The sequence below is a fragment of the Oryctolagus cuniculus genome, chromosome 17, assembly GCF_051225735.1.
Source record: "Oryctolagus cuniculus isolate XC-2025 breed Fujian yellow rabbit chromosome 17, ASM5122573v1, whole genome shotgun sequence".
Classification (NCBI taxonomy): domain Eukaryota; kingdom Metazoa; phylum Chordata; class Mammalia; order Lagomorpha; family Leporidae; genus Oryctolagus; species Oryctolagus cuniculus.
In genome coordinates, this window is record NC_142883.1 from 21,314,620 (window position 1) to 21,337,186 (window position 22,567).

Below are 22,567 nucleotides of genomic sequence, written 5' to 3' on the forward strand. Positions count from 1 at the left end.
GATAAAATCAGATGGTCCTTTATTGCCAGTAGTGGAGAGTGGGCTCATGCCCTAAAGAGCTCTCGACCCTGAAGCCCAAAGCAACAGGGTTTATAAAGGCAAAAACCATAAAATTGGGAAGGGAATTCATGGTTGCTAGGAACAGGGGGGAAAACATGGTTACTGGGGTCAAGCTGACCTAGAACCTATGCGAAACTAGTATCAATTATAATCTTGACAATACCAGTTACAATCTCAACAATTCCAATTATAATCTTGACATTAATCCAGGTATTGGTTTTAATCATATGTAGGACATAGACAAATTACATTTTTATCATTAACCCAGGTGCAGCCTACCCACTTCCAAGCTTGAGCGATCATGCTGGGGGGTTTCTGTGCTCTGCCAAGTGTGATGTAGTGGACTGCTACTGTTCAACTGTTTTAGATCATAGTTTCAGACCAGAGTCTCATGGTGTGTGTGTGTGGGGGGGCACTTTCCCAGAATGGAGTCTCCGGTTCTCCAAAATGGAGTCCCTACTGTCAAGGTGTCACTTCACTACAGATGGGGAAGAATGACACCTGGACTTCTCCATGTCAAACGTGATGTGACACAGACTCTATGGAGAAGAGGTCAGAGCATCTGTAAACATGGGTGATGCCCCCCAGGAAGGGATGGCAGAAGATGACTCAGGAGGAAAGAGCAGACGAAGTGAGAGTCGACACATTCAGCTTGGACTATGCAGCCAGCGTCTGAACCAGGACGATACACAGAAAGGAAGACACACAAGATGTGCTTCAGGAAGAGTTCATGAGATGAATGCTAACCCAGCAGGAAAAGGAAATGATTTTTCCATTGAACTTGGAAAACATCATTACCTAATTTAACAACTGCTTACTTATTAGGATAAAACACAACAAGGAAGCAGTGGAGTATAAAAAGGGACCTGGGACAAAGAGATGTCCAGATTCAAGACATACCCTCTTTTGGAAACCTACCCAGAACCTCCATCCTCTGACACCATGGTCAACTCCTGTTGTGGCTCCGTCTGCTCTGAGCAGGGCTGTGGCCAAGACTTCTGCCAGGAGGAGTCCTGCTGCTGCCCCAGCTGCTGCCAGCCCACCTGCTGCCAGCGTACCTGCTGCATCTCCAGCTGCTGCAGGCCCCAGTGCTGCCAGCCCACCTGCTGCAGGCCCACCTGCTGCATCTCCAGCTGCTGCAGGCCCCAGTGCTGCCAGTCCCAGTGCTGCCAGCCCACCTGCTGCCGCCCCACCTGCTGCATCTCCAGCTGCTGCAGGCCCCAGTGCTGCCAGTCTGTGTGCTGCCAGCCCACCTGCTGCCAGCCCACCTGCTGCATCTCTAGCTGCTGCAGGCCCCAGTGCTGCCAGCCCACCTGCTGCCAGCCCACTTGCTGCATCTCCAGCTGCTGCAGGCCCCAGTGCTGCCAGCCCTCCTGCTGCAGGCCCACCTGCTGCATCTCCAGCTGCTGCAGGCCCCAGTGCTGCCAGTCCCAGTGCTGCCATCCCACCTGCTGCAGACCCACCTGCTGCATCTCCAGCTGCTGCAGGCCCCAGTGCTGCCAGTCTGTGTGCTGCCAGCCCACCTGCTGCAGGCCCACCTGCTGCATCTCCAGCTGCTGCCGCCCCAGCTGCTGTCAGACCACCTGCTGCCGTCCCTCCTGCTTGCAGACCACCTGCTGCAGAACCACCTGCTGCCGCCCCAGCTGCTGCAGCAGTTCTTGCTGCTGAGTGTCCTGGTGTGGGTCCCTGAGCTTTCTTGACCCCATCCTCTCAGTCCAGACAGAGAGCATTTACTCAACAGAGCATGTCCTTACAAAGAGACCCATGGAGAGATGTGGAAAACCTGGTCTCTGTGTTATTATTAATGTACTTCTGAAGAAACATTTTGTTATTAGTGAGCCAGACCTTACCACCACATTTTGCATCAAATTGTTTTAGAATTCCTAATTCTGGTTCAAAATATAGGAGTCTTCAAATGTTCCATTTCTATATATTTTCTTTCTAATGTTTTTCTGTGGTATCCATTTTCATTTGAAATTTCTTGCTGTTCCCTAATAAAACTCTTATCAGTCAAAAGCACTAAAATTGCCCATCTCTCATTATTTCATATTCATGAAATGTCCTTTGCATGTTTCTGTCTCTTTCTGCACAACTCTGGAGGACATTATTCAGAGAACTCACAGTGGAAAAGCAACACTGCCATCACCCATGAGCTTTTCACCAAACTCACAGCAGGGTTAAAGAGAGCTTTCTTTGAATACAACACACACAACATGAGAGCCAGGGATGGCAACTGACGCCAAAAAAGCAAGTCCTCAATAAACCATGAAGACTTGAACCAATTCAGATAGAGGAAGCTCAGTATGGAAGAGAGTCCATGGACTTGGCAGTTAGAGTAGGGGCTGAATTCTGACTGCACCACAGGCAAACCACAATCTTGCACATGTTATTTAAACCATCTTATCATGTGATCCTTTCTTTAAACAAAGAACCACAGTACCTACCTAATAAGGTTGTCATAAAACATCAATGAAATAAAGGCACCCAGTAGACAAATAAAAGCACACTCTTTTCTACCTCTAGTTCGCCTTGCTTGCTTTCTTCCCTTTTGATTTAAGAATATGCATGGGTTCACAGGAAGTGGAAACAAAAGTACAGCAAGGTCCCATGTACCTTCCACCTAGTTACCCCCAGTGGTCATCTCATACATAATTGTAACAGTACATGTCAAATTCCAGAAATGGATGTTGGTACAATCCACAGAACTTGTTAAGATTTGACCAGTTTTATATGCATGTGTGTGTGTGTGTGTGTAGTTCTATGCACGTTTGTTGTGTGTAGATTTGTGTAACCACCATCACCATCAAGATGTAGAAGTTCCAACTCTGAAAGGCCCAGTCTCTCCCATTCATTATCTACAACCTCTGGCAACCACTAGTCTATTCCCCATCTCTACAATTTCACTTCAAGAATATTCTATGTATAGAAACTTATGTTATCTTTGGTTATTGGCTTATTACAGGCAGCATAATTTCCTTGATACCATCCAAGTTACTGACTGTATCAACAGTTCATTCCTTTTTATTGCTGAGTAGTATTCCATGATATGGATGCACAATTTGGTTTGTTCAATCATTCACCTGTTGAAATGTATCTTGACTGTTTCAAGTTCTTATTTGAAGAAATGCATCATGGCTTCTTACTGGTGAATGAAATTTGCCAAATTTTCCTTTGTAAGACATTCTGTCTTGTAGTAATATTCTTGGATTTAATCCATTTATCTTTATTTCCTTTCACTTTCAGAATTTCACAACTTCCAGAATAGACCCATCTATCTTCTCTCTGGACTTACGAGTTCCATGATCTCAGTCTTTTCTGGCAAGAGTATCACTCTTCTCTTCTGAAAATCTAAACTCCACTCTCATTGCATAATCAACAGCTTACCTCTCAGTTAACTTTGGAGAGGCAGGCAAACTCAAAACAGGGAAAATAAGTTGCAGAAGTGTGTGAGGGCATGGTGTGCTTATTTCTGCGACCTCATCATGTCTAACACTTAGGGGACATTGAAGGATTTAGACCTTAGCCTGGGGATACAGTTGTGAGGAAAAACAATTTTTCTGGAATTCTGTATCACTTTAATTGTATTTTGGGTAATTTTAATTGTACCTTTTTTTTGGATGAGCACAAAGGGACAATTATATCTATTGAAAATGAATACCCTTAAAATGTGATCTTACACAGCTAAATATAAGAATAATTATAAATTCTAAAAGATGAGCCTAATCATAATTAAGAGGAACAAAGGAAAGCAATGAGTAGTAAAGTAGGAGGGAGTTGAAACAACAGTTGTTGGCTTACAGATTTATAGAACTGTAAATCACATCTCAGACCCCGCACTCAGTGGCTTAGGCAGCAAGGTTTGCCACCAAAGAGTCCAGAAACATAACTAAAAGTCTATAGGAATTTATAAGACAAAAGTTCTTGTTTAAAGTCAGTATGGAAAAGAAGGTCTACTTTTCAAATGGTGTAGAACTGCTAACTGCTGGCTTGCTTCAGTAATAAACAAAGAAAGCCACCAAAACCATCCTTTCCCCAGAACACAAAGTCTCCCAGAGATATTTTCAAGATTTATTTATTTGAAGGGAAGAGTGAGAGAGGAGAGAAAAAAAGGGGGGGCAGGAAGGAGGGAGGGAGGAGAGAAGATGTTCTACCCACTAGTTTACTTTCGCAACGACTGCAACACCCAGGGCTGGGCCAGGCTGAAGCCAGGAGCCCAGGAACTCCATCTGTGTCCCCCATGTGGGTTGCAGGAGCTCAAGTACTTGAGCCCTCCATCCACTACTGCCCAGGCCCGTCAGCAGAAAGCTGAATCAGCAGTGTGGATCAGCTGGGAATGGAGCTGGAACTCTTGACTTGGCATGCGGGCATCCCAAGTAGTGGCTTAACCACCTGCTGTGCCACAACACCCACCCCTCTTTGCAATCTTGCAGCAGTTCCCATTTGCCACAACAGGGACCCTCAGATTTTCCCTGACAGCAACTGGAAAACTGCCTGTGACCGAGGGAAAGACTTAGGACCCCATCAAACGCTGTGTCTGGGGCCATCCAAGTCAGCACACCTTGCTCCAAGCAGGGGACGGAGCCCGGGTTGTTACCTGGTTGTGCAAACCTGCAAATGGGGGCCAGGCAGCAGATACTGGCCAGGAACCAAAATCATCCCAAGAACATCCTAGGTCAATTGATCAGGCTTGTTCATGTCTGCAGACAGAGAAGGAGTCTCAGGATCATTTCTCCCGTTCCCTTTGGCTCTGGAGTCTTCCCCAGCATCAGCAGCTTCCACCTGAGCCCTCCCCGACTGCTAAGGAGGTGGCCATTTCCATAGCCTGTCTTCGCAGTGGTGAGTCACCCTTTGTCCACTTCTACACCAGCCTGACGCAGCCCTTGGGGACAAGTCCAGTGTCACACAGAGCCCCTTCCTGCAGCCCTGCCACTGCTTTGCTTCGGTTTTCTCTCCTTTAGGCTAAATTTCCCAAGTTTTCTTCACCTGCTCTTATTGATTGTGATGTCACCATCATAGCAACTTTTTTCCTAAACTCTAATTTCTCTCCACCCTTAGTCCATAGCCCAGAATTAAGTGCATTTTTCCAGATGTGTTCTGAATGTTCAGACAAGAGAATTGCTGCCCCTTCCTAAACAGGTAACACATCTTAGAAATGTGCTAGCGCTTGCACACAGAGGCTAACAAGGTTCAATCGCGGGATTTGGTTGGCAGGAAGTGGGGACTAATTCTGAGGTTAATACAGTGTGAAGCCCCTAAGTCCTTTTCATTGCAAACTGCTTCAGTCTCTTCTTGCAGACACACAGTGGCTGCTTCATGACCAGCAGGTCTCAGTCTGATTTTCCACTCACTGCCAGGGGTAACGAGCTCATTCTAACAATGGTGTACCTGACGTCAAGTGCCGAGGGTGGACTCAGCCTTAGGGTGTGTAGGTAGTTTCAATAAATTCTCCCGAGAAATTTAGATATATTCGTTCCTCCCCAGTCACATGCTCCCTGTTACATGAGTAACTGTTCTGATTTCAGATGCCTCGGATATTTCCTCTCGTTGGGTTTGGTCTCTCGTGCAAACATGTCCAAGGCATTTGGAGCCATGATTCTACCATGAAGCACGATCACTCTTCACTAACGTCATGATCCCTAATATTTTGATGAACATCTGTTACGTGAATACTATTAACCATGTTGAGAGGATCATAGCTCTGCCCAGAGAGACTAGTTCAAGACAGGAATTGCTGATCCAAGGCCATGCTAGTGTGGAAAGAGGCACATATTTGGAAGAGAAGGCACAAAGACAGGATTTCCTCTTCTTATTCTCTGGATTTCTTTGAGCCCCAGAAGTCAGAAGTGGCAACATTCCTCATTTTTCAACCAGTAGTCAGCTAGCTATTAGACATTTCTATAACATCTGAGCTTTTGCTCCATCTTTACTTGAAGAATGTGGGTTAAAGTCCTTTGATCCGATGTCTGTCTTGTATCTCTCTTTCTAGCTCTCCTATTTTTGGAAATTAAAGGCTAGTGAAGGGGCAGGCACTGTGGTGTAGTGGGTAAAGCTGCCACCGGCAGTGCCAGCATCCCATATGGGTACCAGTTCGAGTCCTGGATGCTCCACTTCTGATCCAGCTCTCTGCTAGGGCCTGGGAAAGCAGTGGAAGATGGCCCAAGTCTTTGGGTCCCTGCATTCGTGGGAGACCTGGAGGAAGCTCCTGGCTCCTGGCTTCGGATCTGCCCAGCTCTGGTCATTGCAGCCATCTGGGGAGTGAATCAGCAGATGGAAGACCTCTCTCTCTCTCTGTCTCTGTCTCTTTCTGCCTCTGCCCCTCTATAACTCTGCCTTTCAAATAAATAAGTAAATCTTAGGGAAAAAAAGGGTTAGTGAGTGGAATCTGATCAACAACTTCAGGACTGAAGCAGGGGAGCACAGGACATCTCCAGAAACCAAGAAAGCCAGGTTATGGTAAAGTATGAATTAGAGCAGGAGGCAAAGACTGGGTATCTAAAGTGAGTTGGAAGCAAGTCTGGGAAACAGTGAGGCATCAGGTTAAAATGCTGCTTGGGAAACCTGCATCCCATATTGGAGTTCCAGTTCCAGCCTTGGCTACAGCACTTCCCATCACGCTTTCTGTTAACGCACCTAGAAGGCAGATGACAGCTCAAGTCCTTGGGTCCCTGTCACTTGTGTGGGAGACCAAGATGGAGCTCCTGGCTCCTGGCTTCAGCCTGGCCCAGCGCTGGCTGTTGCAGGCATTTGGGGAGTTAACCAGTGCATGGAAGATATTTCTCTCTCTTTAAAAATGGGGAAATAGTAAGAGTTAAAGCCAGAAAGATGGGAACCCAAAGTAATAAGGAAAAATAACCCAAGAAACAACAATTGAAGGACCCGAACTTGTCGAAAAACTGATCTCTGCAGCCAATTGACAGAAAAAGACTTAAACTGGCATGTTGGAGGGTATTTCTGATCACAAAACACCAACATCTCATGACCTAATCTTACACCTTAAAACACTTCTGTGTTTCCCCTGAAAAAGTCTAGAAAATGAGGCATGCCTCACAGTGGGAAGGGGGTATGTTCCAAGGGGCTTCCTGTCCTCATCCCGTGGTCTCCTGTTTCAGTCAAACCTTCCTGCCCACCTGATTCATAATGAATGAGCCATCTGACCAAAACTGATTTTTCTGCCTGGACCACCAAAAAGAATGACCACCTGAGTGTGGGTAATGTGTGCTATGCAGGTGCCACTGAGGCACAGAGAACCAGGAGGCCAAAGTCACCTGACGGCTCTTGCAGAAACTCAGACACCTGGGAGGTGAGTCAGGAAGAGCTGATGCCGAATCCTGACACACAAGGAAAAGGAAATAGCATTTTCCATTCAGTTTCAGAAATTTAGCCAGGAAAACACACTTGCCTAATTTGATAATCACTATTTATTAGGACAAGAAATAACAAGCAAAGAGCACTGCATCTGATGCCAGCAGCCCCTCAGCAGGGTATAAAAGGGGAGCAGGGTCAGGGAGACACCCACACCTCACAAACCCACCGTCTGTAAACCCACAGCAACCTCCATCCTCTGACACCATGGTCAACTCCTGTTGTGGCTCCGTCTGCTCTGAGCAGGGCTGTGGCCAAGACTTCTGCCAGGAGGAGTCCTGCTGCCGCCCCAGCTGCTGCCAGACCACCTGCTGCCACCCCACCTGCTGCATCTCCAGCTGCTGCAAGCCCCAGTGCTGTCAGCCCTCCTGCTGCAGACCCTCCTGCTGCATTTCCAGCTGCTGCCGCCCCACTTGCTGTATCTCCAGCTGCTGCAGGCCCCAGTGCTGTCAGTCCTCCTGCTGCCGCCCCACCTGTTGCCAGACCACCTGCTGCAGAACCACCTGCTGTCGCCCCACCTGCTGCATCTCCAGCTGCTGCAGGCCCACCTGCTGCCGCCCCACCTGCTGTATCTCCAGCTGCTGCAGGCCCCAGTGCTGCCAGTCTGTGTGCTGCCAGCCCACCTGCTGCCGCCCCACCTGCTGCATCTCTAGCTGCTGCAGGCCCATCTGCTGCCAGACCACCTGCTGTAGAACTCAGTGCTGCCGCCCCAGCTGCTGTGTGTCCACCTGCTGCCGCCCCTGCTGCTCTAGTGGTTCTTGCTGCTGAGCACGTGGACCCTCCCACACCTGTTCTTCATGAACCAATGCTTGGTGTAATCTGTCTGTGGGCTATATCATGACAGGCCGATTGGAAACCCTCACTTCCAGTAGAGTTTACGCTTGACTTTAGTCTCCAAATAGACTGCCCCCCAACCCTTGCTATGTTACTATGTGTCTCCCAAAGGAACCCAAGTTTGAATCTCTGAAATCTATCCACTATCATGTCACTGCAATTGAAATACATGTTCTTGGCTGTATTTTCTCTTACAGAGATATTCCTACATCTTAAATAAATCTACATTTTCCAGGCATATAAATGTAAAGGCATTGTGTCTTGTTATTTCTGCTTATAGATTTTTCATCTTTTTTGGCAATTTTTCTGTTGTTTGTCTCTAAAGGAAGGGAAGACAACAGCAGATGCCCTCAGGGCGATACCACTATTTCCTCATCCCTGTTTATTCTAACATAGAAAGATAGGTTTCATAGAGGAAGTTCCTGAATTCTCCAGCTGAGGCCTCTCTGCATGAAGCAGTGAGCTCTGGGTAGGAGTTAAATCCTCTAGGAGCAGGGCTCAACCAAAACATGGAGGTGGTGAATAGACACCTTCACTGATGCCCCTCTGAGTGGGGGGCACTTGTGCCAGTCCTCAGCTGGGACTGAAGCCCAGCTGCCCACAGGAAGCTCCTGCTCATCCTCTTACTCCATATTGAATTCCCTCATGTTATGGTTTGGGCATCCCTCTGAAATGCATGTGTTAGGGATATTGTCCCCGAAGTCTTATGTTAATGGTTAGTGGACTAATGATAGTAGTTTCCAGGTTATAAGGGTAGAGGCTTGGTCTAATTTCAGTGTCCTAGAGGGAGGTCTTTAGGTCATTAGGGGCTTGCCCTGGGAAGACAGTGTGAGAGGATTAGTTGTATAAGCAGAGTAGGCCCCGGTATTCTCTGTCTGCCTCCTGGCTCACCCTGGGTGAATATACTACATCCATCCCAGGCACTTCTCAGGCCCACATATTTCTCTACTTGAGCTCTGACTGGTTCCTAACAATTTCTTTTATTTATCCTTTATTTATTTCACAGGCCAGAATGACAGAGAGACAGAGAGAGGTCTTCAATTTGCTGTTTCACTCCCCAAACGGCCAAAACAGTTGGGGCTGGTTTGGGCCAAAACCAGGAGCCAGGAACTCCATATGGGTCACCTATGTGGGTGGCAGGGGCTCAAGTACCTGGGCCATCCTTTGACGTTTTCCTAGGTGCATTAGCAGGGAGCTGGATGAGAAGCAGAGCAGGGGCTGGCATTGTGGTGTAGTGGGTAAAGCCGTCGCCTGCAGTGCCGGCATCCCATATGGGTGCCAGTTCTAGTCCTAGCTGCTCTACTCCTGATCCAGTTCTCTAGAAGATAGCCCAAGTCCTTGGGCCCCTGCACCTGCATGGGAGACCCGGAAGAAGCTCCTGGCTCCTGGCTTCAGATAGGTGCAGCTCGGCTGTTGTGGCTAATTGGGGGAGTGAACCAGTGGATAGAAGACCTTTCTCTCTGACTCTCCTCTCTCTGTGTAACTCTGACTTTCAAATAAATAAATAAATAATTTTTTTTTTTAAAGCGGCAGAGCAGCTGGGACTCAAACTACACTTGATCTTAGCCAAAAGGCCGAGAAGCGACGGGACTCAAACTGATGCTCCGATACGAGATCACAGGTGGGGCCTTCACACACTGTACCACAATGCTGGCTTCATAATTTCTAAAGAAATGTACCAGAATAGCAGTATTGGGTAAGATCGCTGTCAGTCTATGGGATTTGCCTGGTGCAACTACCCTGGTCCTTAGTCTGAAAGTGCTGAGCCCTTGGTTACTCTGTACTTCTTAGGCTGTACTTGCATATGTGTATTTAAAGTAGAACTAGAAATTCCAAGAATGGCCCTGAAGATCACCCAGGCTCTGAGTTTTCTCCACCTCCCTCTGAGTAGTGAGCTCCTCAAGCTCCTACCTCTTCATGATGACAGATCAGTCACCAGTGGGGATAGCTCTTTTTTGTGCCTGCTACTCCCTTAGCAAGAGGATCCCAAACAATAAGCTGGCCCCTTATTATGGCCTCTGCAGCTGGCTTTAATTCCCAGGGGAGCCTTACTACGTTCTCTGGAGGTGGCGGCTCCCCTCTGGGATCCAGGATGTCTACATCCACAGGGATTAACGTGTCCCTGGAGGGAGGCAGAGGTTCCCCCAACTGGGTCACTGGGCGTGCAGGTGAGTGGAGAGCAGATCCCATTTACCGCCCTTAGTTTTTCAAGATGCTCATTGGTTTAAGGTGTGTGCTGCTCCCTGGAAGGCAGTGTTCCATCCTCACAGGGGAGCTCCTCGCTGGTGCCTCAGCCACAGTCTGAAGAGGAAGCTGCGTCACACCATCAGCTAAGCTGTGTCTGGACAGTGCAGAACAAAGTAGGAAGCACGGATCACAACCATCGCCCAGTGTCACACATCCCATGCTGTGTTTGGGATGTTGATCTCAGGTGCAGTCAAGTACGATTCTACGCTGCTAGATCAATACTCTTGAGCATCCTTATAATGTCACTGACTGAGGAATTAGGAGAACCATATATCAACCCCAATCAGAAACAATTAAGTGGCTGGTTTTCTTAAGGGATGGTGTTTTGTCAGGGGCTCAGTGTCGGTCTCCTGTTGGCAAGTCAGATATTCAACAGGACTCTTAAAATTAGTGCTAATGTGGCAGCCCTGGAATCCAGGTCAGAATTACCAGCCATCTCCTGGGGCTGGCAATGTGGTGTAGCACGTCAAGCCACCACCTATTATATCAGCATCCCATATGGCCACTGGTTCATGTCCTGGCTGTTCCACTTCAGATTCAGCTCCCTGCTAACAGCCTGGGAATAGCAGCAAAAAATGGCCCAAGTACTTGGGCCCCTGCCACCCATGTGGGAGACTCAGATGAAGCTCCTGGTTCCTGGCTTTGGCCTGGCCCAGTGCTGGCCATTGTGGCCATCTGGGGCGTGAACCAGTGGATGAAAGATCTGTCTGCCCCCACCTCTCTGTAACTCCTTCTAAATGAATACATCTTGACAGAAAGAACAATGAGTGAATGAGTTACCCACCCTCTCCTGAAGCACAGGTATCTCACTGAGGTGTCCACGTCTCTCGCTCACTGAGTCTCACAAGATGTCATCAGGATCCCAGGTGATGATGTTCTGTGAGCTGTCCTGAGGGTCTCCGTCCCTGTGGACTATATACTGACAAAAAACAGGGGAATTAACAAAGTTCCCAGTCAAGACAGTAACTACACTGCTCTTCATTCCATGTGAACTCAATGCAAGTCTGCCTCTCCCTTGGGATTTGTATTTTAAAGGCTTCCTCTGCCAGTTCACGTGCTGTACAACCACACAGGAGACTGTGCCAGTTGGCTCTAGCAAGCATTCCACACCCACAACAACGGCTGCCATCAGATCTTTTATTTGATGCAGTGACTGTTTTTACAGCTGGCTTTTGTTGGGCTGAACTAGTGACTCTATGGGGATAGGATGGGATTCAGAAGCCCTGCGTTTTTCAGATGTCTAAAGGTGGCTCTAACCTCGGATTCTGATTTATCAGGGGCAAAGCTCCACGTGGCCTCTTCTATGACAGCAGGTCAGTTCCACAGCTCCAGGAATGACTGTGCTGGATTCTATATTTGGAAGCTGGGTCAATGACCACTACATTGGTTTGTAGAGTCAGACTGACCTGAGCCAGCATCCATTTCTTTTCTGGCCATCACTGCTGTATTCTAAAAGGGCATTATGCTGGCAATTTGGTATCCAACTCTTTCTGCAACTCAGCTCTGACGTCCAATAGCATCCAAATATATGGGTAACCCACTCTCTCCTGAGAAGATGGCTATAGGTACCTTCAGGAAGGGACTGGAAAAGCCACCAGGATGTAGTTTTGCTGTAGTCCTTCCTCCTGAGAGCTGATCTCTTCTTCACTAACAGGTCATAGTTCTGAGAACCATCTTAAGTCTGGAAACTAGGCTAGGGGTCACGGTTTTCACTGAAACAACTTATCACAGCCTTTCCTGGTGTACTCCTAGGATGTCTTAAATCTCCAACCATACATTTGAGCAGATACAGACATAGACACAGACTCTCAGAGTCTGCAGTTATGGCTGTGTCTGTGTTGGCTGACTACATCCTATTTTCAAGCAGACTTGTCATTTCCATAAAACTTCATACATCACACACCACTCTGTACAGCTACTATTCCTAACTTACTGCCCACCACCTGATAGCATCAACATTAATTCTTATAGTTAAATGTTTCCATCTGGTTTCTGCTGTTCTAGATCATAGCAACACATTTACTACAAAGGAACTAAGCTCTGCAGTGATATTTTCTACCACAAGCTATGACTTTAGAGAGAAGGCACTGTTGAGTTTCTCAGTGATGCTGGGACTCCCTCACCTGTGCCTTCCTTATGACCTCAAGGGTCATGGCCAATCTAATGAGATTTCTGCATTTATGACTCAGTATGTTCCAGCACATTTACTTCTCTGCATCTTGTGATCTGTTTCCGCTTAGGTGGGCTGTGTGGTATCAGATAAATTTGTCCTACTCGTCTATTATTATGTAACACCGCCTCCAAACTTAGCAGCTTGAAACAACACACACTTATTATGTTGCAGTTTCCACAGTTCAGGAATCCAGGTACAGCTCCTGTGAATTCTCTCCTGCATAGTTTTTTGGAAGGCTGCAGTTAAGGTGGTAGCTCTCGCTGGGGTCTCATCTGTAGTCTCGACCAGGAAGGATGTGCTTCCAGGGTCACTTCCATGGTCGTGGACAGGTCCTGTTCTTGGAGTGCCATTGTAGAGAAAGATTCAATTTCTTTGTGCTCATTGGATGGAGACTGTCCTCACTTTTTTGTCACAAGGATCTCTCCCAAGAGCAAATGGATTCGTCAAAATAAAGGAGGGGGAACTGTACATGAGAAAACTAGCTTGATGAAAAATTAACAGTAAGACAAAAGTCTAACTCTTTTGTCACTCCATCAGTGGACATAGCCATATGCTACATCAGGAGCAGTGACTCATGGTGGGGGAGACTTGAAAGGCCATGAATACCAGGATATGAGAATAGTTGGGAACCACTTGAGGCTGCCTACTCAAGCTCTTTCATAATATTGAGCAAAAGAATCAAGACACAAAGAACACAGGGTAGTATTCCTTTGATATAAAATTCTAAAACCTGTCAAACTGTACATTTTTTAAAGATATAAATTAATTTTCTTCCCAGCAGTCCATGGCCAGGCACATAGCACAAGTAGGGTGGCTTTGCTCTGCCTGACTGGGTTACCATCCCTGGTCCAACGTGGCTCTCAGCTTCTATCATTTCCTTAGAATGAGCAGACCAGGTGAACGAGAAAAGGCAGCAGCTAACGAGAAGCAGCACCACACTTTATCAACTGCATTGTAGAGGACCCATGCTTAGGTGGTAAAACAATGCAGCCGGACAAGAAAAACGCTGCTTTGGACATCAGGAGAGCGGTTCCCTGCAGGGCAGAGGGCAGAGACTGGTCCAGGAAAGACACAGCAGCCTTACTGGGCAACAGCAGTGTTCCTACCTTGGGCTTTGAGGACGCAGATGTGGCTGAGCGTCAGGCATCACGGGGCTTACATGTGTGTTTCACGCAGTTCATAGTGTACATGTGTTCGTCTCAATGAGGAAGAGTTTTAAACAATTCAGGGTGGAATCTTACAGATTTGGATGGCTAATCAAACGCCTGGCAAAATCACCATTTTCTCAAGCAGCAGTCACCTGGACCCTGGGGTGGGCATGTCTGCACCCTTTCTCTCCATCCTCATTGTGAGTAAATATAAGCTGATGTTCTTTGGCCTGGGACTCTGGTTTCCATCTCTTATTTGATTCCCCTCCCGTGTGTGTGTGTGTGTGTGTGTGTGTGTGTGTGTGTGGTGTTTGTGTGTGTGTGAGTGTGAGTGTATGTGTGTGAGGGGTGTGTGTGGGGTGTGTGTGTGTGTGTGGTGTGTGTGGTGTGTGTGGGTGTGCAGTATGTGTGGGTGTGTGTGGGGGGTGTGGGGGTACGTGTTTTAAAATCAACAACTTCTGGAGGGTAAAATCTGACCAACAACTTGAAAAATGAAGGACATCTTCAGAATCAACAGATCTTTTGGTATAGGGCTAGCTGGGAATAGGAGGCTGGGACAAGGCGGGTTGGCCAATTAATCTTGGAAACAGAGGGCAACTCTAGTCACTATGCCCCATTGAAGCCAGAAAGACAGGAACTTGCAGACCAAATGAAAAGTGGCCCACAGAGTGGAGCTGAGGGACCTGAACTTGGAGTTATAGCTGACCTCCACAGTCAAATTCCCCCATAGAGTAGACAGCAGAGACTGGAGGATTTTTTCTAGAGGAAAAGTAATTAAAATTCACGATTTCAAGTGCCACATTGAAACAAAACTGCATTTACCATTGACAATCTAGAAAATGGGTATTATCTACAGTAGGACGGGATCTGTCCCAACAGCCTTCTTATTCTCATGGCACTGGCCTTTTGCTCATGTCAGACCTTCCTGCCTACCTGACCCACAAAGAATGAGACATCATTCATTATGACTTACTCTTATTAAAACACACCTTTATCCTCCCAGGTCATGAAAGAATTATGAGCTTATAAAAATTACCATCACCCAGTAGTAGACATAACTTCCATTGCAAAATGAGGCAGAGGCGTCTGGAACTAAGAGGCAGAAAGTCATGTGAGAGTGCTCCTTGCAGAAGCTCTCGATGGCATAGAGCAGGAGATCCGGAAAGGGCTGACGGATGAACCCTACACACCAGGAAAGGGAAATAATGTTTCCCATCTGCTGAGAAATTTCAGGCAGGAAAACACACTTGCCTAATTTGATAATCACCTATTTATCAGGACAAACAATAACAAGGAAAGAGCACTGCACCTGATGCCAGCAGCCCCTCAACAGGGTATAAATGGGGAGCAGGGGCAGGGAGACACCCACACCTCACAAACCCACCGTCTGTAAACCCACAGCAACCTCCACCCTCTGACACCATGGTCAACTCCTGTTGTGGCTCCGTCTGCTCTGAGCAGGGCTGTGGCCAAGACTTCTGCCAGGAGGAGTCCTGCTGCCGCCCCAGCTGCTGCCAGCCCGCCTGCTGCCAGCCCACCTGCTGCACCTCCAGCTGCTGCCGCCCCAGCTGCTGCCAGCCCACCTGCTGCCGCCCCACCTGCTGCATCTCCAGCTGCTGCAGACCCCAGTGCTGCCAGCCCTCCTGCTGCCGCCCCACCTGCTGCATCTCCAGCTGCTGCAGGCCCCAGTGCTGCCAGCCCTCCTGCTGCCGCCCCACCTGCTGCATCTCCAGCTGCTGCAGACCCCAGTGCTGCCAGCCCTCCTGCTGTCGCCCCAGCTGTTGCATCTCCAGCTGCTGCAGGCCCCAGTGCTGCCAGTCTGTGTGCTGCCAGCCCACCTGCTGCAGACCCTCCTGCTGCATCTCCAGCTGCTGCCAGCCCACTTGCTGCCGCCCCACCTGCTGCATCTCCAGCTGCTGCAGGCCCATCTGCTGCCAGACCACCTGCTGTAGAACTCAGTGCTGCCGCCCCAGCTGCTGTGTGTCCACCTGCTGCCGCCCCTGCTGCTCTAGTGGTTCTTGCTGCTGAGCACTCTGACTTACACTCGTCTGTTTTTCAACAACCAATGCTCTGACGTAGTCAGTCTATGAGCTGGATCATAGGAGGCTGATTATAAACTCTCAGTTCCAGCAGACTCTTGATGGATTTTGGCCTCCAAATATATTGCCTCCCCTCCTCCCCCATGTAGGCATGTCTCTTCCATAGGAACCCAAGTTTGAATCTCTGAAATCTGTCCACTATCATGTCATTACAATTGAAATAATCGCTGTCATTTTCTCATATGGAGATATTCTTACATCTTAAATAAATCTGAAATTTCAAGACGTAAAAATGTAAGGGCAGTGTTTTGTTTTTTCCTTCTTTCAAAGCTGGGTAAGAAATGTTGGTGATTCTTTATGGAAGGAGAAGACTGTGGCAAACTATTTTAGGGTCTCACCTCTATTTCCCCAGTACTCCTCAGTCCAACACAAGATGACAGCTGCTTAGAGCAGGCTCCTCCACTCTCTGGATGAAGGGGGGAGTCCTGGGCAGGAGAGTCAGAGCCTCTGGGTGCAGTGATCACCCAGCACAGGGAGCTGGTGGGAGGACGTCCTCGCTTACTTCTCCCCCCATGGGGCATTGTTGCAGGCCCAGGTGCTCCCAGGAGCCTTCTGCGCCTCCCCTCCCCCTTCTCTGCTCATTTCTCAGTTCCTGTAGTTCTTAGGATTTTCTTCCAAAAATCTACTTACTGTAAAATCTCTGCGTCCGGGTCTTTTCTGGAGGCCACTCAGCCTGAAATCCCAGGGCTCCCAATCTCCCTATCAACATCCCTGAAAACATTTTCACACAATGTGGATGGTTGCCGGGGTGCCCTGGTGAACTCAGGAACTGTCAGCTGGAATGGTACATCCTCTGAACCTTCTCTACGTCTTCACGCAGATGTTTTGACACTAGTTGTCCTCAATGATTTCTTCCCATCACCACAGCTGAGGGACGGGGCACAATAAGTTGGTGATAGTCTTCAAGGAAGCTGTGTTTGAGGAAGTACCGTTTCAGGTGTGCGTTACAGGGTGGAGTTTAAGGAGCACAGTGCCAGGCTGGATCTGTTAAGATCACATGTTATACGGCGATTCCTGGGAAAGCGATTCCCGGCGCAGTGCTCCCAGGGGAAGTCTGTAAGATGCTGAGGCAAGCAGGGCACGGTCGCAGAAGCAGAGAGGGCATGTGGTGCTCAGTGAATTCTGTCATCATCAGACCCTTCTGGGGCTTACACAGTATGAATGGAACCACAGGCTTGTCTGTCCTACAGGCAAGGTGGTGGGGCCTTTGTACTCTTTTTTTTTTAATTTTAATTTTTTTTTTTTATGTTTTGACAGGCAGAGCGGACAGTGAGAGAGAGAGAAACAGAGAGAAAGGTCTTCCTTTTCCGTTGGTTCACCCTCCAATGGCCGCTGCGGCTGGTGTGCTGCGGCCAGCGCATCGCGCTGATCCGAAGCCAGGAGCCAGGTACTTATCCTGGTCTCCCATGCGGGTGCAGGGCCCAAGGACTTGGGCCATCCTCCACTGCACTCCCGGGCACAGCAGAGAGCTGGACTGGAAGAGGAGCAACCGGGACAGAATCTGGTGCCCCGACTGGGGATAGAACCCAGTGTGTTGGCACCGCAGGCAGAGGATTAGCCTATTGAGCCACGGTGCTGGCCCCTTTGTACTCTTGTGCCAGATATCACGAGGCGTGGGCCACACTGGGTGAGAGGGTAGAGGACAGGTGCAGAGGGCAGGTGTCCTATCATCCACCTGGGCAGGGCTCTGGCCCATCTACTTCTCTTAAGTTCACTCCACCCGGAGGCTCACAATTTCTAGAGAAATGTGCAAGAAGCAGGTTAGTGGGCATCACTTCTGCTGCTCTAGGTGAACTGTGTGGAGTAATTGGCCGAGAATCTAGACCCCTTGGTTGCTGTGTCCTTATGAGACTGTAGTTGTCACCCTTGCCCATTTACAGGAGCAAATGGAAGAAGTGCCGTGGTGCTCCCATGGGTGACCAAAGGGATGCGTTTCTTCCTCCCTGCCCCATGTGGCAGTGCTCCAGTTGCCTCATGCAGCTGGAGTCACCAGCCAGAGTGAACACCTGTCTTCGCCTGCTTATCCCCTAGCAAGAGACACTCAGGCTTCATTCTAAGGGGACCCTTATGTTCCCCACAGGTGGCTCCTCCCCTCTTCCCCTAGATCCACAGAGACTAAAGTGTCACTGGCGGGAAACACAGATTCCCCCACATGGATCACAGGGAACGAAGGTGGGGGAGGCAGCTCTGCCCTTCCACCCTGGGTTTGAATATGGAGAATCTGACACAGCACTACATGACGGGCATTAGCTCAAAGTATGTACTGCATCCTGGAAAAGAGTGCTCCACCCTCACAGATGCCAGCTCCAAGCTGTCACCTCAGCTGTGACTTCAGGAAGCAGCTGCTTCATGCTATCAGCTCAACTGGGTCTGGATGGTGCAGCAAGTATTTGGAACTGTGGACTCCATGACCAATACCCACTGTCACACATCCTCCATTGTGTATGGGATCTACAAGATCTCATCTAGGATTTCATGCTGCTAGATCAACACTCTTGACCCTTCATAATGTGGCTGTTTGAGGAACTATCAGCAGAATAGGCAAATTCATATGGAGACTATATCAACCTCAATCAGAAACAGGTGCCTCACTTATCTCCTAAGGAATTGGATCTGATTGGATGCTTCGTGTTGATCTCCTGTTGGCAGGTTAGGTATCCAGCAGCTGATATTTAGGCAAGACTTGGGACTTTTAAAAACAGTACCAACATGACAGCCCTGCAATATTTGTCAGATTTATCTTCCATCTCCTGGGGCACAGGTATCCTACTGAGGTGTCCATGGCATTCACATTTCTTGCTTATCAGGTCTGATTGACATAAGATCCTCAACATGATGTTCTGAAGCGTGTCCCAGTCTACATCCCTGTGAACTGTATTGTGACAAGGGCAGCCTGGGTTCAGACAGTGAACTTAAACTGCTGTATGTTCCTTGTGAATATAACGTATTTCTGCCTCTCCTTCCTGGAAATGTAAAGGATCCCCTTGCCAATTCAACTGACACATGTGCCAGATGAGAAACTGTATCAATCTACTGTAAGCAAGGGTTCTACATCCACCACATCAGCTACAACTGGGTCTCTTATTTGACGTAGTCAGTGTTTGTCACTGCCATCTGTCAGGATCTGCTGAGTTTCCATGAGGACTGAGGTAGTGGAGGAGTGGGGATATGATGGAATTCTAATCCGCTGCCAGTTTTCAGGTTGGAAGGCAACCTCATATATTAGTTATTAGCTTGCCTGGTGGAGGGAGAGGTGGAAAAGGCAATTTCCAGGGATTCTACTCAGATTTCATGATGACAACAGCTCTTTCTTCTTAGCTGAATGAATGCAAGTGTTGGATTCTTACATTTGACAATCGGGTAGATGAACGCCAGGTGAGTCTATGAACTCAGTAGACAGAATGAGCCAATATTCCATGAACATTATGATGACCACCTCCAAATTCTCATGCAGACATGTGGAGTATCCAACTGTCAATATCAACTCAAAGTTGGTATCAAATAACCTTCAGTAACATGGATATTCCACTTCCCCCTGAATAGATGGCTGTAGCTGCAAGTTCCTGAATATGTTTGCAAACATCAATTGGAGTCACTTCCTTCAAATATCTTTACATTTACTCAACTGAATTCCTTTATCATGGCACTCTGAGCCAAAAAAAGATTCAAAAGAAGTACATGAGGAAAGAAATTACACTCTTCTGGGTAAAAATAGAGGTACAATCTAGGTAGAGTTGACATAAATTATGTGTATGATCCTGATGTCAGGAATCAATTCTACTTTCTGACTATGAAAAGTCTACACACTGGGTCGTGTTCCACAGAGGGAAGGGATGTGTCCTGGAAGCCCTTTACTCTTCATGCCCAGGGTCTTTTTCAGAGTTTGTTTTCTGCCCATCTTACAAATAATGGACCTGTTATCACTCTGTAATGGAATTCTATCAGCCTGGATTGGCAAAACGAAGATAGGGACCTAGAAGCATCCTTGCAACCCAGAGTCCACATGATGTGCTGTGCACGACCACACAGAGGCAGACAGCACCAAGAAGACGAGTGTCACATGACAGCTTTCCTTGAGAAACTCAACAATAACGACTCATGGCAGGCGATTCAGGAAGAGCTGACCCATGAGTCCTAGCACTCCAGGAAAGGGAAATAATGTTTCCCACCTAGTTTGAACATTTCAGGCAGGAAAACACACTTACCTAATTTGATAATCACCTATTCATTGGAACAAACAAAAACAAGGAAAGAGCACTGCACCTGATGCCAGCAGCCCCTCAATAGGGTATAAAAGGGGAGCTGGGTCAGGGAGACACCCACACCTCACAAACCCACCGTCTGTAAACCCACAGCAACCTCCACCCTCTGACACCATGGTCAACTCCTGTTGTGGCTCCGTCTGCTCTGAGCAGGGCTGTGGCCAAGACTTCTGCCAGGAGGAGTCCTGCTGCCGCCCCAGCTGCTGCCAGCCCGCCTGCTGCCACCCCACCTGCTGCACCTCCAGCTGCTGCAGGCCCCAGTGCTGCCAGCCCAGCTGCTGCCGCCCCACCTGTTGCCAGACCACCTGCTGCAGAACCACCTGTTGTCGCCCCAGCTGTTGCATCTCCAGCTGCTGCAGGCCCCAGTGCTGCCAGCCCTCCTGCTGCCGCCCCACCTGCTGTATCTCCAGCTGCTGCAGGCCCACCTGTTGCCAGACCACCTGCTGCAGAACCACCTGTTGTCGCCCCAGCTGTTGCATCTCCAGCTGCTGCAGGCCCCAGTGCTGCCAGTCTGTGTGCTGCCAGCCCACCTGCTGCAGACCCTCCTGCTGCATCTCCAGCTGCTGCCAGCCCACTTGCTGCCGCCCCACCTGCTGCATCTCCAGCTGCTGCAGGCCCATCTGCTGCCAGACCACCTGCTGTAGAACTCAGTGCTGCCGCCCCAGCTGCTGTGTGTCCACCTGCTGCCGCCCCTGCTGCTCTAGTGGTTCTTCCTGCTGAGCACTCTGACTTACACTCGTCTGTTTTTCAACAACCAATGCTCTGACGTAGTCAGTCTATGAGCTGGATCATAGGAGGCTGATTATAAACTCTCAGTTCCAGCAGACTCTTGATGGATTTTGGCCTCCAAATATATTGCCTCCCCTCCTCCCCCATGTAGGCATGTCTCTTCCATAGGAACCCAAGTTTGAATCTCTGAAATCTGTCCACTATCATGTCATTACAATTGAAATAATCGCTGTCATTTTCTCATATGGAGATATTCTTACATCTTAAATAAATCTGAAATTTCAAGACGTAAAAATGTAAGGGCAGTGTTTTGTTTTTTCCTTCTTTCAAAGCTGGGTAAGAAATGTTGGTGATTCTTTATGGAAGGAGAAGACTGTGGCAAACTATTTTAGGGTCTCACCTCTATTTCCCCAGTACTCCTCAGTCCAACACAAGATGACAGCTGCTTAGAGCAGGCTCCTCCACTCTCTGGATGAAGGGGGGAGTCCTGGGCAGGAGAGTCAGAGCCTCTGGGTGCAGTGATCACCCAGCACAGGGAGCTGGTGGGAGGACGTCCTCGCTTACTTCTCCCCCCATGGGGCATTGTTGCAGGCCCAGGTGCTCCCAGGAGCCTTCTGCGCCTCCCCTCCCCCTTCTCTGCTCATTTCTCAGTTCCTGTAGTTCTTAGGATTTTCTTCCAAAAATCTACTTACTGTAAAATCTCTGCGTCCGGGTCTTTTCTGGAGGCCACTCAGCCTGAAATCCCAGGGCTCCCAATCTCCCTATCAACATCCCTGAAAACATTTTCACACAATGTGGATGGTTGCCGGGGTGCCCTGGTGAACTCAGGAACTGTCAGCTGGAATGGTACATCCTCTGAACCTTCTCTACGTCTTCACGCAGATGTTTTGACACTAGTTGTCCTCAATGATTTCTTCCCATCACCACAGCTGAGGGACGGGGCACAATAAGTTGGTGATAGTCTTCAAGGAAGCTGTGTTTGAGGAAGTACCGTTTCAGGTGTGCGTTACAGGGTGGAGTTTAAGGAGCACAGTGCCAGGCTGGATCTGTTAAGATCACATGTTATACGGCGATTCCTGGGAAAGCGATTCCCGGCGCAGTGCTCCCAGGGGAAGTCTGTAAGATGCTGAGGCAAGCAGGGCACGGTCGCAGAAGCAGAGAGGGCATGTGGTGCTCAGTGAATTCTGTCATCATCAGACCCTTCTGGGGCTTACACAGTATGAATGGAACCACAGGCTTGTCTGTCCTACAGGCAAGGTGGTGGGGCCTTTGTACTCTTTTTTTTTTAATTTTAATTTTTTTTTTTTATGTTTTGACAGGCAGAGCGGACAGTGAGAGAGAGAGAAACAGAGAGAAAGGTCTTCCTTTTCCGTTGGTTCACCCTCCAATGGCCGCTGCGGCTGGTGTGCTGCGGCCAGCGCATCGCGCTGATCCGAAGCCAGGAGCCAGGTACTTATCCTGGTCTCCCATGCGGGTGCAGGGCCCAAGGACTTGGGCCATCCTCCACTGCACTCCCGGGCACAGCAGAGAGCTGGACTGGAAGAGGAGCAACCGGGACAGAATCTGGTGCCCCGACTGGGGATAGAACCCAGTGTGTTGGCACCGCAGGCAGAGGATTAGCCTATTGAGCCACGGTGCTGGCCCCTTTGTACT

General features: G+C 48.7%; 6 protein-coding genes and 1 pseudogene across 10 annotated transcripts in view; 4 read left to right on the forward strand and 3 right to left on the reverse strand.

Annotated features, from left to right (window-relative positions):
• The window catches only part of LOC138843225 (uncharacterized), a 49,628-nt gene extending 38,210 nt beyond the window's left edge, over positions 1–11,418 (reverse strand). The window contains exon 1 of the mRNA XM_089317843.1: positions 11,288–11,418. The gene's annotated coding sequence lies outside the window, so the exon portion shown is untranslated. The remainder of the gene's footprint in view (positions 1–11,287) is intronic.
• LOC103345078 (uncharacterized) overlaps positions 1–22,567 on the reverse strand; it is a 224,550-nt gene that overhangs the window by 21,095 nt on the left and 180,888 nt on the right. Inside the window, exon 1 of one of the 2 annotated variants that reach the window (XM_070060730.2) lies at positions 11,288–11,417. The exons of the other annotated variant lie outside the window; for it this stretch is intronic. The gene's annotated coding sequence lies outside the window, so the exon portion shown is untranslated. Of the gene's footprint in view, positions 1–11,287; positions 11,418–22,567 lie in introns of those variants that run through there. 2 annotated transcript variants of the gene reach the window in all.
• Positions 903–2,075, forward strand: LOC149121133 (uncharacterized). Its single transcript, XM_089317828.1, has one exon. It carries the CDS (start codon positions 940–942, stop codon positions 1,726–1,728), a length of 789 nt encoding a protein of 262 aa, XP_089173954.1. The 5' UTR covers positions 903–939; the 3' UTR covers positions 1,729–2,075.
• LOC149121134 (uncharacterized) lies at positions 7,541–9,344 on the forward strand. The gene has a single exon (XM_089317838.1). The coding sequence runs from the start codon at positions 7,630–7,632 to the stop codon at positions 8,188–8,190; it is 561 nt and encodes a 186-aa protein (XP_089173964.1). The 5' UTR covers positions 7,541–7,629; the 3' UTR covers positions 8,191–9,344.
• Positions 9,683–9,842, reverse strand: LOC149121135 (U2 spliceosomal RNA; annotated as a pseudogene).
• LOC138843165 (uncharacterized) lies at positions 15,197–16,260 on the forward strand. The gene has a single exon (XM_089317835.1). The coding sequence runs from the start codon at positions 15,247–15,249 to the stop codon at positions 15,850–15,852; it is 606 nt and encodes a 201-aa protein (XP_089173961.1). The 5' UTR covers positions 15,197–15,246; the 3' UTR covers positions 15,853–16,260.
• LOC149121136 (uncharacterized) lies at positions 20,263–21,033 on the forward strand. 4 transcript variants are annotated; one of them, XM_089317834.1, is made up of 3 exons: positions 20,300–20,367; positions 20,461–20,730; positions 20,806–21,033. In XM_089317834.1, the coding sequence occupies exons 1-3, from the start codon at positions 20,300–20,302 to the stop codon at positions 20,903–20,905; spliced, it is 438 nt and encodes a 145-aa protein (XP_089173960.1). In that variant the 3' UTR covers positions 20,906–21,033. The 4 variants fall into 4 exon arrangements, with proteins under 4 accessions (XP_089173956.1, XP_089173960.1, XP_089173957.1 ...); XM_089317831.1 differs by having other exon boundaries at positions 20,461–21,033; XM_089317833.1 differs by having other exon boundaries at positions 20,300–20,351; positions 20,460–21,033.

Coding starts and splice junctions, on each gene's coding strand:
- LOC149121133 (XM_089317828.1), top strand. CDS start 940: ATGTCCAGATTCAAGACATACCCTCTTTTGGAAACCTACCCAGAACCT.
- LOC149121134 (XM_089317838.1), top strand. CDS start 7,630: ATGGTCAACTCCTGTTGTGGCTCCGTCTGCTCTGAGCAGGGCTGTGGC.
- LOC138843165 (XM_089317835.1), top strand. CDS start 15,247: ATGGTCAACTCCTGTTGTGGCTCCGTCTGCTCTGAGCAGGGCTGTGGC.
- LOC149121136 (XM_089317830.1), top strand. CDS start 20,300: ATGGTCAACTCCTGTTGTGGCTCCGTCTGCTCTGAGCAGGGCTGTGGC.